Source organism: Sturnira hondurensis, unplaced genomic scaffold, assembly GCF_014824575.4.
Source record: "Sturnira hondurensis isolate 20B ecotype Veracruz unplaced genomic scaffold, ASM1482457v3 Scaffold0014384, whole genome shotgun sequence".
NCBI classification, from domain to species: domain Eukaryota; kingdom Metazoa; phylum Chordata; class Mammalia; order Chiroptera; family Phyllostomidae; genus Sturnira; species Sturnira hondurensis.
This window is the reverse complement of record NW_028087015.1, coordinates 13,448,197-13,465,069: the sequence shown is the minus strand read 5'-3', so window position 1 is coordinate 13,465,069 and position 16,873 is coordinate 13,448,197. Positions and strand designations below refer to the sequence as shown.

At 46.1% G+C, this 16,873-nt stretch overlaps 1 protein-coding gene across 2 annotated transcripts in view; it reads right to left on the bottom strand.

The window, feature by feature from the left end:
• The window catches only part of ADCY2 (adenylate cyclase 2), a 353,912-nt gene that overhangs the window by 10,980 nt on the left and 326,059 nt on the right, over window positions 1-16,873 (bottom strand). For both annotated transcript variants that reach the window (XM_037062983.1, XM_037062984.1), the window contains exons 21-22: window positions 10,322-10,468; window positions 8,499-8,606 (exon numbers count right to left, since the gene is read on the bottom strand). In XM_037062983.1, coding sequence (XP_036918878.1) covers window positions 8,499-8,606; window positions 10,322-10,468 — 255 coding nt within the window. The remainder of the gene's footprint in view (window positions 1-8,498; window positions 8,607-10,321; window positions 10,469-16,873) is intronic.

Below are 16,873 nucleotides of genomic sequence, written 5' to 3'. Positions count from 1 at the left end.
CCAAGTTAACAGCTAATGAAAAAGGAAAATGACAAGAGGATTATCCTTTGAATCCACACAGTACTTTAATAATGTGAGTAAAAAGGAGTAGATTAAGGCAAGGTTTCCCAACCACGGCACTGCTGATACTTGCGAGGAACAGCTCTTTGTTACAGGGACTTTTCTGTGCCTTCCAGGACGATGGGCAGCATCCCCGGCCTCCCTCTCTAGACCCCAGTAGCATGCATCCTTCCAGTTGTGACACCCACAATGTCTCTAGACATTGCCAACTGTCCCCTGGGGGGTGAAATTGCTCCCATCTGAGACCACTGCACTAAATAAAATAAATATGAACAGAAGTGGAACTACATTTCTGGTTCAAAAAGATTCCTTCCTTTCTTCTGGCGAATTGTTTTTTTTATCTACATCTACAAAAAAGACAAATGAAGTCCTACTGTTGCCATAAATCCATAACTTAAAGTTGCGGAAGAAAAACCAAACAATTTTTAAAAATTGGAACTATGAAACCGACTGCCAGCTAATTTTGGTGGAAATGCAAAATCATTTCTTGAGAACAGTTTTCCATCAGGGCTTGCTAATATTTCTTCTTTTATGACTTACAAGAAGATGAGTTGGAAGTTTATGCAGTCAACTGGAAAACATCTTGCTCCTTTAATGAAGGACAAACTATTAAATCAACAGGCAAAACCCTGTGCAGTAGAAATCACCACCATCCCAGCAAGGAGAACTGACTGGCCTCTGGAGAGATGGTTTGCTTTGTCTCGGACCAAGGCCTAGCCGAACAGCCTCAGTCCCTGGTAAATTATCGCCCAATCCGTTTTCCTGCAGCGGGACCCACAGTGGAGGTTTGACGTGACCTCAGTAATAAATGCAGAGATTGAGTTCCAAGAGTGAGGTTTACATCCAATGTCAATAACTCATTTGGGCTTAGTAAACTCTAGAAAAAAATATGCTCAGTCTCTGGAAGAGCCAGTTCATTTTAAAAAGTCCCTATAATTGAGCTTTTGATAAATATTTGATGGCAGTATGAAGCCGCTCTTTCTCCCATGATCCACATAATTTGTTAGACAGCTCCAGATATTTGCTGACTTCCAGGCACACAGTGAGACAGCACATTTGTTTCTATGGAACACATTTCGTGAGCTGTTTTGGAAGTTGCACCAGCAAGGAAAACTGCTGAAGGTAGATGCGTGCGTACAGAGGTTATTTTATGATTCAAGGGATTGTTTGGTAAAAACCAAGGTAATAATATTAGGAAAAAATTAACACGTGCTTTCTCTCCTGTCCTCTCCTTTCCTTCTCCCCTTCTTCCATCCCTGGACTGTTCACTGAGCACCACTACGCTGGCGTCTGTCTGACTTTAAAGATCCAGAACTTCTGTCTAAGAGCATGCTCTTCTCCGCCCGGGGCTCCTGGGGGTGATGTGATCAGACCTTGTAGTTCTCCCAGGGCAGGTGATGAGCACAGCGCAGCACCAACATCAGCCCAACCTGGTGGCTCTCAGCACCTGCCATTAAGGCACCTGTCAGAGAACAGGACCAGACTCACAACTTTCCAGTGTCTATTACAATCCAGAGACACAGAATAACGTGGAAAACAGCCTTATCTCCATCATGGATCCCTCTAGATTCATTCAACTTGAACTACATTGGACCTGCACCACGCTCCACCAGGTTTCGCTCTATGGAGAACCTATTTTCTTAAAATACGCATTATGAGATGTACTAGCAAACATCTTCAGCACGAACATTTTACACCTTTCTCCACAAGGAAGTTACTGAGTACCTGGCTCACTACAGACCCAGTGTCATTGTCATGAGGGCCTCTGTCACCACTTGGATCAGGGCCCAGTACAGCATCCAACTCCAGCCTAACTTGGCCTGGTTTTCAAATCCACTAGTGAATGGGTGGTTCAGTTTCACCTTGTGAACGCTGCAGCACTGCGATTGTGTTGCCTGCTGGACATTTCAGAACACTTGATAGCAACAGTGGATGCATACGTGTGTGTTGTATGTATGGAGGTAGATATACATGCATGTATGCAGGTGTGCATTTAATCCCCACCATGACGCCCCTGAAAGGGTTTCTATCTTCATCCGTTGTGCAGGTGGGAAAGGAAAACTCAGAGAGGTCAATGACTCGTGTAAGGGGCACGACCAGGCTTTGCAGTCCGACAACCTGGCTCCAGGGTCCTCAGTCCAAACAACTTTGCCTCCCTCCCCGGGGGAGGCATCCAGAACGTGGGCAGGCCTTTCTGTTTGTGTTTTATGTCCCATTGCCATTTCCCCATCTTACCTTTCCCTTCACTTTAGTCTATTAATTTCAAAATATTTTTGCATTGCTTTCCTTTTTGTATTCTTCTTGAGGGAGAATTAAATGAAATATGCAGAAACCTCTAGACAACAGGTAGGCAGTTGTTCTGGGTATTTTTGCTGGTGAACAGCAGCAGGTGGGTTGGGCGATGGGTCTAATAGGTCATCGGCGGATGGCTCTGGAACTAGTCCCCGCTCATGTGGGTGCCTGAAATTCTACTTGATGTCTCAGTGCAGACTCAAACCTATACATCTGAAACTTGTATTATTTAATTTCCCACAAGAGAGCTTTTATCCTGGACTCTTCTACCTACAGTAATGGTGTCTTTAATTTCAGATCCTTGAATCAGAAACTGGAGATTCGGATGGCCTGGCCTTCCTTTTTCCCCCGCTCTCCCTCCCAGTCTCCCAGTGTCTAGGTCCACCTCCTATAGACACGTTCCTCCCACTCACCTCCCCTTTATTTTCCTAGGAGCATTGTTTACATTCTGACCACTGCTTGTCTGAAAGTTGGGAATTCAGTCAATAATTGCCAGCACTTTTGAGTCACACAAAATTGGGGTCACCTCCAGGTTCTACGGTCATCAGCTGTGTGGCCTTGGCTGAGTCACTGAACTTCTCTGGGCCTCGGTTTCCTCATCTGTGAAACTACCTATATCATAATGTTGTGGTTAAGATGAAGCACATTATCATAGGCAACACATTCAGCCTGTATCCTTGGGGCTCAGGATTTATTTAGTTTCCTTCGTGAGGGTTTAGAAAAGTACATCACTCTACTTAACATGAACAGCATCTGTCGGTATGAAATTGTCTTATGTGCTAGGTTGATACTTTTCTGCCTTTCTGCACATTGAGCACCTCACACAGATATATGGCTTTGACAATGACCTTAGTGCCTGACATTTTAAGTGTCTTTCAGATTCGCAGTAGCAAAGAGTAGTGGTTCATTTTCTTTCAGTTTGCAGTGTCTTATTAGTAGCTTGAAAGCAGGAGGACATTTTTCTCTATTTATGACACATCATAACAGCTTTGCATTTGTACAAAAATATGCAGCATTGGGACACTGCTTTTCATTTCAGCAGAGACCAAACCTATTTCCTACTTTGTGTAGTAAAGGGAACTGTGATTATGAATTGCAATGTTTTAGCTACTATGAAACGGGAAGCAAAATAGATCAGAAATGGCGCCTTACTTCTTCCATGGCCAACTTGGCAGAGTCTGTGTGATATGGTTTGAATGGTGGTGGCCCGCCACGTTCACAAGTGGAAGCCTGATCCACAGTGTAATGATGGTGTTAGGAGGTGGGGCCTTTGGGAGGTGATTAGGTCAGAGGGATGGAGCCCTCCCCAGTGGGACTGTTCTCCGTATCAGAAGAGACTGGAGGGCGCTGGCTTCCCCTCACTCTGCTATCCACCATGTGAGGACAGAGCAAGAAGGCGGCTGTCTGCACCCAGGAAGACAGTCCTCGCCTGACACCAGGTCTGCCGGTGCCTGGATCTTGGTATTCCCAGCCTCCAGAACTATGAGAAAGCATTATTTGTTGTTTGTGACCAAGTCTAAAATATTTTTGCTAGAGCGGCCTGAGCAGACTAAGGCACCTCTAATGCTCCCAGATGCACCTGGCACTGGAATTACTGTTTGCACCAGTGCCTTTCCCAGAAGCAATGCAGTGACAGAGGGCAGTCATCCACAAGGACCTGGAGTTCGTCTCGGTGGGGAAAAAAATGCCTGCTGGGTGACCTGCTGGCTCAGCAAAGTCCCACACACCTGGGCCAGGCAGCTCCTAACTCGGGTAGAGATGGCGCTATTATGCTGAGTCAGTGAATGTGAATGGAAAATGTTGATTATTTACTACTTTGCAGTAGTTTGGTTTTGTTGACACACTGAGTGAGGGAGTAGAGGGAGGAGAGGGCAACCCGGGCCGGCTGCCAAATGTCATTGGATATAGTCAATAAAAAAATAAACTCACGGATTCATGTAGAAATAATTTTAAAATAAAATAATTTAAAAAATAAAATCAATAACTAAATAATTAAAAAGACAGCAGTAATAAAAATGCTTTAAAAGTTTAACAAGCTGCAAGGCTCAGACCTTGACAAGAATAAAAACTCCCTGATGCCACCTTTTGCTTCTGTGCCTCTTCCCTCCCTTATTTTACTGGCACCACAAGTTATTTCCTTCCAAAGTGTCACTGGCAATGGTCATCACTCTATTTGAAATTCTGAATAAAAGCTAGAGTTATAGCTTATTATATAGCAACAATACAATCAAAGCATGGGTTTGAATGAACGTTTTCACCTCTGTATAGTACTTTGTTTTGGCTTACTTAAGTTTTTAAGTAAGTAAAATTTATTTGGGAAAGCTCAGTAAAATTTGTTTGGGAAAGCTCAAAACCATTTACACAATTGCTAAGAACAGAGATAATCCCAATATTTGATTAGGGCATGAAGAATGGACTTCCTCTACAATAGGGCCAGCAAAGGAGATGAGGTTCTGGAGTGGTTGAGTAGGTGAAGTTCCAGAGTGCAGCAGTGGGAAGGAGGCAATAGGGAGAGGTGAGGAGTGTGGTAAAATGAGGAGAACATGCCAAGTCTATGGAGCAGCTCTTTCTGTGCTCTGGTTGATGACTACTGTCATCAGGAATGAAGATCAGGCTAAAAATCTACCAATTTTCAGAAGCTGGAAATGATTGCTTTAAAATGAAGTGTCCTTTTTCTAAAACATACTCTTCAACTCAAGAAAAACATACTTATAAGCACAAGTGTGTTATCATGGCCTGAAGTCTAAAGGCCATGGCAAGGATCAAGCAGGGGTTGCAAGTGTGGGGCTTGGAAGAGAGTGAAGTCCTGACAGTAAAGCAAAGAGATCAATGAGATGCAAGGTCCCCATTTCCCCCACCATGGAGCGCATCCCAGAACATCTGTGGACCAAATGTACGTTCATGGCAGTATGACAGCAGGCTTAGAATGCAAGCCCATTCTCAATGCAACACTCACTTCTTGACAAAAACAGCAATCAGTTGCTACACATCGGGCAACCAACATTTGGTTATATTGTCTTTAAGCTTAAAATTAGAACAGTCTGTTTCATTCAAAAAACACAAGCGAAGCAAGACAAAGGCAGGCATAGACGCCATGCTCCGACTAGGTGCTGAGAGGCTCCTGCGCCTTGGTTCCCCCAGTGGATGTGCATGCTGCTACCGAAGGAAAAAGGCAGAGGCATCGCAAATAAAAGAGAACTGTCAAAAGGCTTTTATCCAGATAACTCTGCGTCTTTGGGGATTTAAGGCAAACACATTACTCCTTGAGAAGCCCAATGTATTTTGCAAACTAAATGTCTTTTGCCAAATAAACTTTTGGCTAAACAATAAACAGAAGGTTTTTCGTTTATAAAAATTAAGTTGAATATTTTTATAACTAGAGAAACAAGTAGGTGTGTTACAAAATGCAAAAGTGACTTTCATTTCTTATAAAAATAACTAATTCCACATTAGTATTTGTCAAGCATGTTATTCCTTCCTTAGAAGACTTTCACTGAACTTCAATTTTTTTCTAGGATGACCTTACCAAGATTCTAATTAAATGCTCAAAATAAAAATGGCTCATATTGAGTTAAACTCCATGCATGGACATGAGACATACCATGTTTCATTTATGTACAAAACCCCTTACACCCGATCTATTGGGGGGACAATTGTGTCAACACAAGAAATAGGGTACAAATCACAACTGTATTATTATTGCCACTATAATATTTTTATTACCACTCTGTCCAGGGAGTTGACTGAGCATTTTGCATATTAGTGGAGTCTTCCTAACAGCCTTATGAAGTGGATGTGATCCGCATTTTATATACAAGAATGGGGAAGTTCAGCTTATATAGATCTCTCTCTCTGCCTTGTGAGGACAGAGGAAGAGGGCGGCCATCTATGAGCCAGGAAGAGAGCTCTCACCATGAACCGTGTCATGCCGGCCCTTGATTGGGTTTATTTTATTGCTTGTTTCTTTTACTTTTCCTTATTACTCAAGTAATGCATACTCATTAAAAATAATAATCTGGCCTATTTTCCAATAATACATCAGACAAGGGTTTAACCTCCAAAATCTATGAAGAACTCATATGACTCAACACCAGGAAGGCAAACAATCCAATTAAAAAATGGGTAAAAGACCTGAATAGACGACTTGTCCAAGGAAGACATACAGAGGGCCTACGGGCATATAAAAGATGCTCAGTATCACTAGCCATCAGAGAGATGCAAGTTAGAACCACAATGAAATACCACTTAACACCTTCCAAAATGGCCATCACTAACAAATCAACAAACAGCAAGTGCTGGGGAGGATGCGGAGGGAAGGGAACCCTAGTGCACTGTTGGTGGGGATGCAGACTGGTGCAGCCACTGTGGAAAACAATATGGGATTTACTCAAAAAACTAAAAATGGATCTGCCTTTTGACCCAGTGATTCCACTTCTGGGAACACATCCAAAGAATCCTGAAACACCAATTCAAAAGAATAAATGCATCCCTATGTTCATAGCAGCATCATTTATAATAGCCAAGATCTGGAAACAGCCTAAGTGCCCATCAATAGATGAGGGGATAAAAAAGCTGTGGTACATTCACACAATGGAATGTCCTGTGGCAGTAAAAAAGAAGGAGTTCTTACCTTTGAGACTGTACGGATGGAAATGGAGATTATTTTGCTAAGTGAAATGAGCCAGGCAATGACATATAAATACCATACGAACTCACTTATAACAGGAATCTAATGAACAAAATAAACTGAAGAGCAAAACAGAACCAGAGGCACAAAAACAAGGACCAGACCGACAGCTGTAAAGGGGAGGAAGGAAGTTGGGACTGACTGAGAGAAGGTGAAGGGATTAGACACAGAACATACATGCATCAGCCATGGACACGAACAAGGATGTGGGGATGGAGTGTGGGAAAGGGGAGCTGGGGGAAGGGCACAAAGGGGGAAACAATGGGGCAACTGTAATAGCATAAATAATAAAAAAATTTAAAAAACAATCTGAAAGCAAACACCCGAGGAGGAGACAAAACCATGAACCATGGAGTGAGTGTGATCAAGTGGAGGGCCCTACCTGGTCCACAATGGGTATCAGCTGGAGAGACCTCAGAGTGAGGCCTGGAATTAGGGTGAGGAGAGTGAGGCCCCCACTTTGGGAACAAAACTTAAGGGGGCACCAAGAAGCTAATAAGGCATGAGAAATAACCCCTGATGCAATATTCTTAAAAATCAAAATGAATGCACAAAAATCCAGAATGCACTAAAGTACTGAAATCTTCAATGAAGACAGACAAGGGTGTGGACTGACCTCACTCACCTGGAAAAATGGTAGTGTTAATGTTCAGTTGGACGTTTCACATTCTATTCTGTGCTCGTGAATAAGAGGGAGAAAAAAAAAGAGGGTCCTGTCTTGATGTTCCTGGAGGAGGGAGCTCTGCTTTAGCACATGGCTGTCCCTCTCTCTCTCCATCTGTGGGATGTGGGTGTGGGAGAGGAAGCTGAGCATATGGGGCTCAGCCCTTTGGGAGGACTCTGCTTGCCTTCAGCAAGCTGTGCTCTGGCTCGGTCTGGTCCTCTGTGCTGCACCCCCCACCTCCGTCCCACAGTGAACCTGCACTGGGGCCTGTCAGGGGGCCCACTGCCCTATAGGGAGAAGGGGTCTAGTTTATGGACCCACAAGTTACATAAAGGTATCTGCACACATACACACATACACACACACACAAGCAAAACACAACATAATGGAAAACCCCCTCAAAAATCCTAGGTGATTGAAGACACTCAATTTTGTCTAAATTGCCTTTTTGACTACATTTCTATTTGGTCAGCTTGGTTTTTGATAGCATGTTTTTAACCAAAAGATCAGGAATCATCCTGTAGTGAGCTACCGCTACACAGACGGCTCTAAAAGTGTACATTTTGCACATTTATCAGTCCCAAGCAGTCAGCGGATTGGTTGGATTTTTCTTTCTCTGTCCGCCAGAGAAAGTTCAGTGAGGACTCTGGAATTCTCACGTTCTCTCGGGAGACCTCAACCACTGAGATTTAGGTGTGCACACAGAACAGTGTGTGGTTATTGCATGACTGCTTGGTCCCATGGACAACTTGTGGGGGGAACTGAGGTGCAAGTGGGCTGCCCGCAGGCCCATACCTGGGCGTGCTCCTGGCTGGGCACGGCGCTCAGGCCCGTCGCGGCCATGTACGTGCTGCCAATGGTCTTGATCTTCTCAACTCCACTGAACTTTGGCTTGGATAGCAGCTGTGAGGCAATGACAATCATTTAGTTATTCCAGTAACTTCCACCTGGTGAGCCACCAGGATTTTTAAAATGTGCAGTACCTGACTATTTAGTCAGGGGCACTGACCTCTTTTCCCTTAGACTGTCAAATTAAAAAAATGACAACACCCAATACAGCAACACCTGGTGTGAATGAGTCAAAATTATACCTATTTTTGGTCAGGTCAGCAGAAAGCATGTTTTTCACTATGCTACAGATTTTTAGTAATTAATTTATGTGTGCCACAAGATGAAAAAAGTTGGAAACTACTGCGTTACTCAGTTGAGTGCTGACCCAAGGTCAAGCACTTCCTAGAGACATTCTCAAAGTCTAGTTCACAGTAATAGCAACATGAGGTTTTCCACCCACTGCTTATTTATCCTTTGACCTTGGGCTTTGTTGGGAAAGAATACTCATGAATATTCCCAAAGGACGTACACTTGGAAGGAAATGCAGTATAATGATTCACTTCCAATAAACATGAATTACCTTTCAAAATTTGCTAGTGAAGGTGAAGGGACCAGGATACATGAAAACGCAGGTGACAGTGGTTTCAAATAAGGGGACAAGGGAAGGAAACTCTGCAAGGCTGGGTATCTGCTCTGGAGGACAACGGGGTCAGTCAAAGGCAAGGACATTTTCCTGACCCTTCCTTGGTACTCCCATTTCAAAGAAGCTTCCTTCAAGATTACATATCAGAGAATTTAAGATAGGTGAGCAAATCCCCAAACCACAGACCCAAGAGCCAATCCGCTCTGGAAGAGCGCCGTCACTCACCCACCGGTACCTGGGGACACCTATTTCACTGAGGGGCAGCTGGAGGAAATACGCCACTGTTTCTCACTGTGAACCCAGCATAACAGTGGGAATCTCTATCGTCCTTACTTTCCCATGAGTCTTGAGTCAATCTCATGGCAATGATGATGGTAACCGAGAAATCTATAGTTTCCTCAAGACATTTAGAAGTTGGCCTGAAACTGTCATATTATGTAATTTCATCGCTGTATTTCAAAGTTCCATGAATCATGATAAACTGATGTTCATGGATGTCAATATCTCTATGTTTCACTTCAGATTTATAAGAATAGTGTAGCAGCAACATTCTTAAAAGCAGAAGTGCGTATGTTCTTATCAGAAAACAAAACATATTATTCTTTACACAGGCAAGATATTGAAAAATGACATCCATTTTAAATTCAAAATATATACCTGTCCCTTCTAAAATATATTATCCCAGGTATGCACTGCTCTTCCAACAACAAAGCATGTCACCCATGCGCAGTTCAGGTTGACATCTGACAGAGACCTTGGAATACGTACAGATAGACAAGCCAGTAATCTGATATGATCAACAGATTCATTGCACTTTTTTATATAAAAATGGATGGGCAAGAATTTTCCTTGGAGCTCAAGCCTTTCAAAAAATTAACAAGCACACTGGATTGGTATTTTATCGAACAGATTTTGGTAGTGGTTCCCAGCAATCATACCCTCTCACAAATAAAATACATTTGTCTCTCCAAAATTCTCAAGGACTTAAATAGAGCCCATAGCTTTAATATCTCACTCCGGCCATGAGATATTAACCAAAGGGAAACATAGCAAAACGAGCAACTTTAACTGCCCTGGCCATGGGAATGCCCAGTGTGGGACTGGGGTTGCCCTTGCCCTTCCAGGGTTACTCTCAAGCACCTACATCATCAAAGTCGGCGATGATCTCATTCAGGAGCCGCAGGCACTCCAGGCCCTCCTTGTTGACATCGGATTCTGTGTAGAATTCCTTGAAATCCGGAATGGAGGCAAACATAACGCAGACACAGTCGTAGGACTGGTGGTACAACTCCTGCCCAGGAGAAAATAGAGAGCTCAGCACCACGCTCCCAATGCCAGTGTTTCCTTCCACTAGGGTTGGTAAAGAAGCCAGCCAGTGCCTCACACCATCTGTCCCACCCCGATGCCAGGCCCATTCCAGACACCGGCCTTTGACCACAGGTGAAGGCTTCTAATAAGCCAGCTGCAGGCTCAGAAGCGTCTACTCACTGACATTCCCAGCCAATATGAGATGCCCTTCCAGTTAAAGTTCTTTGGCATCCCTACCTTAGGTCTCTCTTATAAAAGACCACAACTGAAAGGAAACAAAGTGATTTCTCAAACCGTTACATCGTCCTACAATGACTGACTCATCACAGCTTCATTCTCTGGGTTGAGATCTTTATGCACTTCCCTTTTTAGTGTCTCCTGAAAGGAGCAGATGAAACTCATCAAGTTACTTCTTAGTTACCCAGAAGGAACCAGGGAAGCAACTCAGGCCATGCATCATATTGCATTAGACATCAACAATTTTTAATACAGATGGTTGTTTGTTTTTAAATAGAAAGAGGCTCATAGTTCTTTGTCCTTGGACATGAATAAAATACACTGTCTCATACACACAATTTCAAGGTGTTTTCATAACTTTCCCAACACACAGTTAAAATTCAGTCAAAGTTTCAGAAAGGAATGGTTGTTATGTGGGCATGGGGCTAATCCTAGGAGTGAGGATTCGCCCTCCCCCTGGTTCTGGCTCCTCAGGGCGCTCAGATGGCCCAACAAAGACAGGATGGCCAGGTGCCAGGGGTGGTACAATGCATCATGGGAAATGCTCCCTCCCTCCCCCAGGCAACGTGAGGCCAGTTCTGAAAAGCAAGATGACCACCCTCTGAATGAGGAAAGAATGCCAGCAGCTGGCGCTTCCTGGGTGCTCGGCAGGGCGAGGAAAGCCACTCTGCATGAATGCCATCGGCGAGCTCTGTCCTCTGCGGCACCCAGATGAATCCCTCAGCAGACTGAGAACTTCAACATTACAGTAACTCCAACGTGGCCTCTCAGAAGACCGTTTCTTTCCCCACTGAGGTCTCACCACAAACACACCAGGGCAATGGTGACCCACAGAAGGTCACAACTAGTTCCTTGAAAAGCTAGACTCATGTCACCTTTCTGTTCTCAGGACAACCACCTCGTAATGCTGTCTACTACTCAAAATACATGAACAACAGAATCAATGTTTCCCTTTCTACTCATCTCTCAATGTGGCTTACCTGGCTCATTGGGCAGACCTGTGCTTTCTCTCTCTGCCAATTGTTTTTGTGAACATTCATAGGTTGGATAGACAACCCCTGCATATGTGATTACCAAGCTTAGGTTCCAGCAATGCTGGCTAAGCCAGGAAGTGTGGGTAACAGGGGAGAGATAGCCCTCTAGGAGCCTGTTCTAGTTAAAATACCAGTGTTATAAAAGGAGCATAAATTCTACTGACTTTCCTGCTCTTAAGGAAAATGGGTACATCTAGAAAGGCAGAAGGCTAGGCCTCCCCACTGACCAACCAAACCTTGTCCATCCCCTGGGGTGGGGTCCGAGCATGTGTATCTTTTCAAAAGCTACATGGATTACCCAGCTGTGCAGCTTTGATTACGAACCATGGGCCAAACAAGGAAATGGAAGATCAGGGTTGTTGGGGGACCCACCAAGGCTCCCAGCTGGCTGCACTGGTCTCTGGAGTCCTGGTCTGGAACTCTGAGGGAGGACTGTGAGTGCTGCTGGGCTGGGGGCCTGGGCTGCAGACTGCTCACCCACTCCCCTCGACAGATTGGTTGCTGGGAACCTTCAGGGAAACACCAAGAGTGAGCAGGAGTTATTGGCCCTTGGTCCCTAATTCTGGATATTCCTAGTACTGTACTTGGGAACCGGGGGAAATTCACAAAATCTCTGGAGTCAGTGAGACTCACAGGGCTAAGAAACACCCTAAATCATGAGAGGTTCCCTCAGGTCTTTGGGTTGAGCTTGGGGCCACGGGGGATCACAAGCTGATTGGTCAACAGCCTGAGCTTGTCTGATATTTCCAGAGGACCTGGGGGTGGGACTGGGCAGATGGGCAGTCTTTAAGGGAATTTTGGATTTCAGGGTCTAGAATGGATCACTCCTGTCTATCACACAGCTGCCAGAAAGTGTCACTGAGCATTACTAGAATTGAGCTTAGATGTCATTTTTACATTTACTCAGATGCAATCAATCTGCTCAAGTAATGGAAAAATAAACACAAAGCCAAACACACTTCTGCGCCTACTGCCCCTTTCAGTTTATTGAGTGGAATCAATTCTTCCTGAACCCAGGATGAAAAGTTGGATAACATGAATCCTCTCGTCAGTAATTAAAGTGCCCAGCCAGTGAGCAGTCCAGCCTGATTGAGTATGCAGCTTTCCTTTGCCTGGGGTAAGCCTGTTGCCCTGGGGCATCTGCAGGTTGGGGAAGGGGGCATAGTGGCCCCTCTCCCCTCTCTCTACTTCTCATGCTCCTACTGTGACCCTCCAACTCACCAGCCAGGCTTTCCATGCCGTCCAGGGGAGGAGAATGTGAGGGAAACGTCTGTTGGAGGGAAGTTTTCCATAAACTGCACCCTGCTCCCTGGGCACTAAAGCCTGGTGGGCATTTTCACGGGCTATTTGAAGACACCTGTCCAATCACCAAATATCCTTTCCAAGGTTTCCTTGATGTGGGTGGCATGTTCTCTCCTGCCTGTTCTGACTTTTTCTGCCCTGGGCTCTCTGGCTGTTCTTCTAAACTTCTCTGATGGTGTGCCTTCACCCCTCCAGGCAGCGTTTTCAAACAGCATCTAAAATGAACCCATGCCAACTGAATTTCTCTTGCATGGTCCCTGGCAACGTGCAGCATCCCTTGCCCTTCGAAGCTGTGCCGGTCCCATTACATCTCCACCTGCAGCTCCCTGCTCTCGTGGCTCCACACTGCAAGCAGCCCCTGCCCTCTGCACTTCCCACCTGTCAGGAACCTGCCTGTCATCTGTGCCCCACCATGGAGGGGCTTCCCCAGGCCAACTCAAGGACTCAAGTCCTAGGGGACACACCCCAAGCTGAGAAATTCTGGTCATTCACGAGGCTAAAGGTGAAGGGGGGGTGCCCCACCGCCCTTCAAGTGGGACTCCCTTGTCTGTGCATCTGCCTCAAATCGCTCCTCCAACCTCTATGCTCCCAGTTGATTCCTATGAAGGGTGAAGGGTCATGTAACTCTCGCATGTATAAATTCTACACACTGTTCCGGAGCTGCTTTGGAGTAGGGGAGGTACTGTCTGTTGTGCCACAGACCAAGTTCACTTTAGCATCCTGGTACACACACACACACACACACACACACACACACCCCATCCTGAGGGCCTGCTGGGGCTTCATACCAGGTGTTAAGGACACAGAGAGGGACAGCATACACCCTGCTCTAAAGGAGCTTAGTGTCCAGTTGGAGAGAGAGCCAATAAAGTGAACATAAACACAAAGTGTAATTAGTGCTGTTTGTGCCCAGATGTGGAGATGCTGGGAGCTTCTTGCCTAAGCGGCAGGGAGCTTGGTATGTCCTAGAAAATGTTCAGAACTGCCACTCAGGTCCCTCAACTCCCAGGCCCGCACTCTCCTACTGACTTGGGCTATAGCCCATGTGCTGCTGGTTAGCACCTGCTGTCCCAGTCGTCAGCTAATGACTCATTCACCCAGGGGAATCGAATGATTAGGAAACACAGAACCAACCTGGTGAGTTTCCAGCCCGGCTCTATCAGGGACATGGGTGAGTGCCTGTCCCGAGGTGGTTGGGAGGATGCAAGTGCCGAGAAGGGAGGTACTGTTTTGTGTGCAAGCTGCATTCCCCCATGTCCTCAGTAGCATCCCGGTCTTGTTCTGATCAAGTGTCAGCTCCTCTAGAATGAGGCTGCCAAGGCTGAAAATCACATGCAGTACTTTCCACCCGGGGACTTGGCAAAAGGTCCACTGGGTGACACAATGAGCTCCTTTCAGCCAGTGATGAAAGCTAACTTCCACATCTGTTCAAGGGCCTCTCAGAAACACATCTGTGACAACACAGCAGTCTGAAGAGCAGGCATTGTAAACCTGCAGGCGCCGTCTGGGCGCCCGCCACTCTGCGTCTGAGCCTGAGTGGTCTGCGGGCAGGGATCTGGCCAGGACACAGCTAGTGAACAAGCCTGCACAAATTTCAGGTAAGACACAGGCTGCCCCCCCACGTCCTGCAAACCTGGGCTTGGAGGCAAGGGGCAGCTCTCTGCCCACATGCTGGAGCACAGGAATAGTGCATAGCTTCTCTCTGAAATAAAAGCTTTTTGGAATTGTTATTGGGATTAAATCATTCTTTACTCCCTATTTCAGGAGGGAAGATAATTCCTTCTGTACACTGTGTAGTAGGTAGGAGAATCAAAGTGGCACTCCAAAAAGCTCTTTGTTAATGTGGGTCCTGGCCTAGGTCACAAGTTCCCAAGGAGAGCTGCAGAAAGTCATGAGGCCGCAGTCCTTCACTACAGGACTGAAAGCCACCGCTCCTGTCCACGCCCTAAAACCCCAGGGTCTCTGCCTGAAGAGGTGCTGAGTGCTCAGCCCACCCCACAGAGAAGGCGCAGGGTAAGGGGACAAAGTGATGACACTGGGCTTCCTTCTCCACGCTACTCAGGCCCAGAAAGGCTGGGGGGAGAAGACTTCCCTGGAAGCTATTGACAAATTTCAGGGCAGGGTGGTGGGTAGGGGAGGGGGAGGAGGAGGAGGCAGGGATCCTGAAGTTTTGCATTAAGTCTGGGCTGTTCGTTTAAAAGATAACTAAAACTGAGTGTTCACTGCATTGCATGCCAGACCCTGCTTTAAGAGCTTTGCATAAACTAGTGCTTGAAAAATTAATCACAGCCTCTAGGAGAAAGGACCCTGAGGCTCCACAGCTAGTAGTGCCAGGCTTGGGACAAGAGCTTTGCTGTCAGCTGCCAAACAGGCACAGCAGGTAGAGGAAAGCTGGCCTGCAGCCCAGGAAGGGCACATTTAGCTGTTGCCTTGGGCATCATTCACCTGCAGAAGCCCTGCTCTTCTGGGTAGGGACCTCTCTCGGTCCCCAGCACTGGGCACACTCTGCCATCCCTGGTTTGGGTCTGGAATTTGGTGGAAATAATCCTGCTTGAACAATAACAAGAACTTCCTCCAGGGACCCTGATAGGGAGAGAGAGCGAGCTCACACAGGATATACCTATTAGGCTTTAACACTGGAGGGGCGCCAGCAACCTTGACCATGTATCTACACTGTTCAATAACACGGAAACCGCTACCATTTAGCTGCAGAAGTCCAGACACCGTCAGCCCGCCTGGCCTGGGATTCTGAGGTGGGGGTGGAGTGTTCCAGGACCAACCAGGACAGGAAGGTCTGATTGTGACAGGAGAAGTTAAGCAGTGAGCCTGTTGGGATGTTGAAAGGATGGAGCAGGTGTTTGCTATGCATTTAAATGAGTCTCTTTATAATAACCTTGTTCTGAATTTTGGGGGAAAGAAACAAACAAAACCCCAGACCCTCCCTTACTGAGACTCACAGTGGGAGCGCTGAGAACCTTCAGGCCAGGCTTTGTGATTCTCTTCTTGTTCGGAACCTTTATTTAATCTTCACCTAACAGAATCACCTGCACTACCTGCAAGTAGAGAACAAAACCTACCCCAGAGGGGTGCAGAATCTTTGAGTCCACAGCATGGGCTGCCTTGATGGCAAGCACCCCCTGGGCTTCCCTATAACTTCTTGGTCCCCAAGTAATACAGTGGCTGCTTGAGCAGCCTCCCCTACCTAAAAATAAAGTGATGGTAAAATACAAAAAGTTACAGGCAAGGGGAGCTCTGTGTTGTCTGACCAAATACAAAAGGCCTTGCAGAATGAGGTGATCATTTGAAGGGTTGTCCCATCGGTCTGGGAACCCTAATTTCAGATTCGACACATGTCACTCTACCATCCTGAGCAATGTCAGGTCAGTAGCTTGAGAGTGCAAATCTAACAATGCACGTGGGTCACGGGACTCTGAGCAAGAACCCAAGTCCCCTGACGTGGCTGCCTTTGGGGCAGGAAGAGTTTGGGAATCTCTGAGACTGAGCTCCCCTTTGTTTCCCCGCAGGGCTGTAGGCTGCCTGCTCAGGGAGATGTTTCCTGAATGAAGAAATAAACCATCTTCACCTTTACCTGACAAACAAGGAAATGAGGCCCAGAGCTGGTCTCTTTCAACCGGGCTGATTCCCACTTTGTCTCTGAGAAGTTCCCAAACGGCCCATGCAGTGGCGAGCGCCGGAGACAGGGTTCAAACCCGCTTCCTCTTCCCCCAACAAGCCCACCTGGGTGGTGAAGGTGTTGGGAGACACTATGTGTGTTTTTAATTAGCAGCACTAATGAGGGGACTTGGAGGGAATTG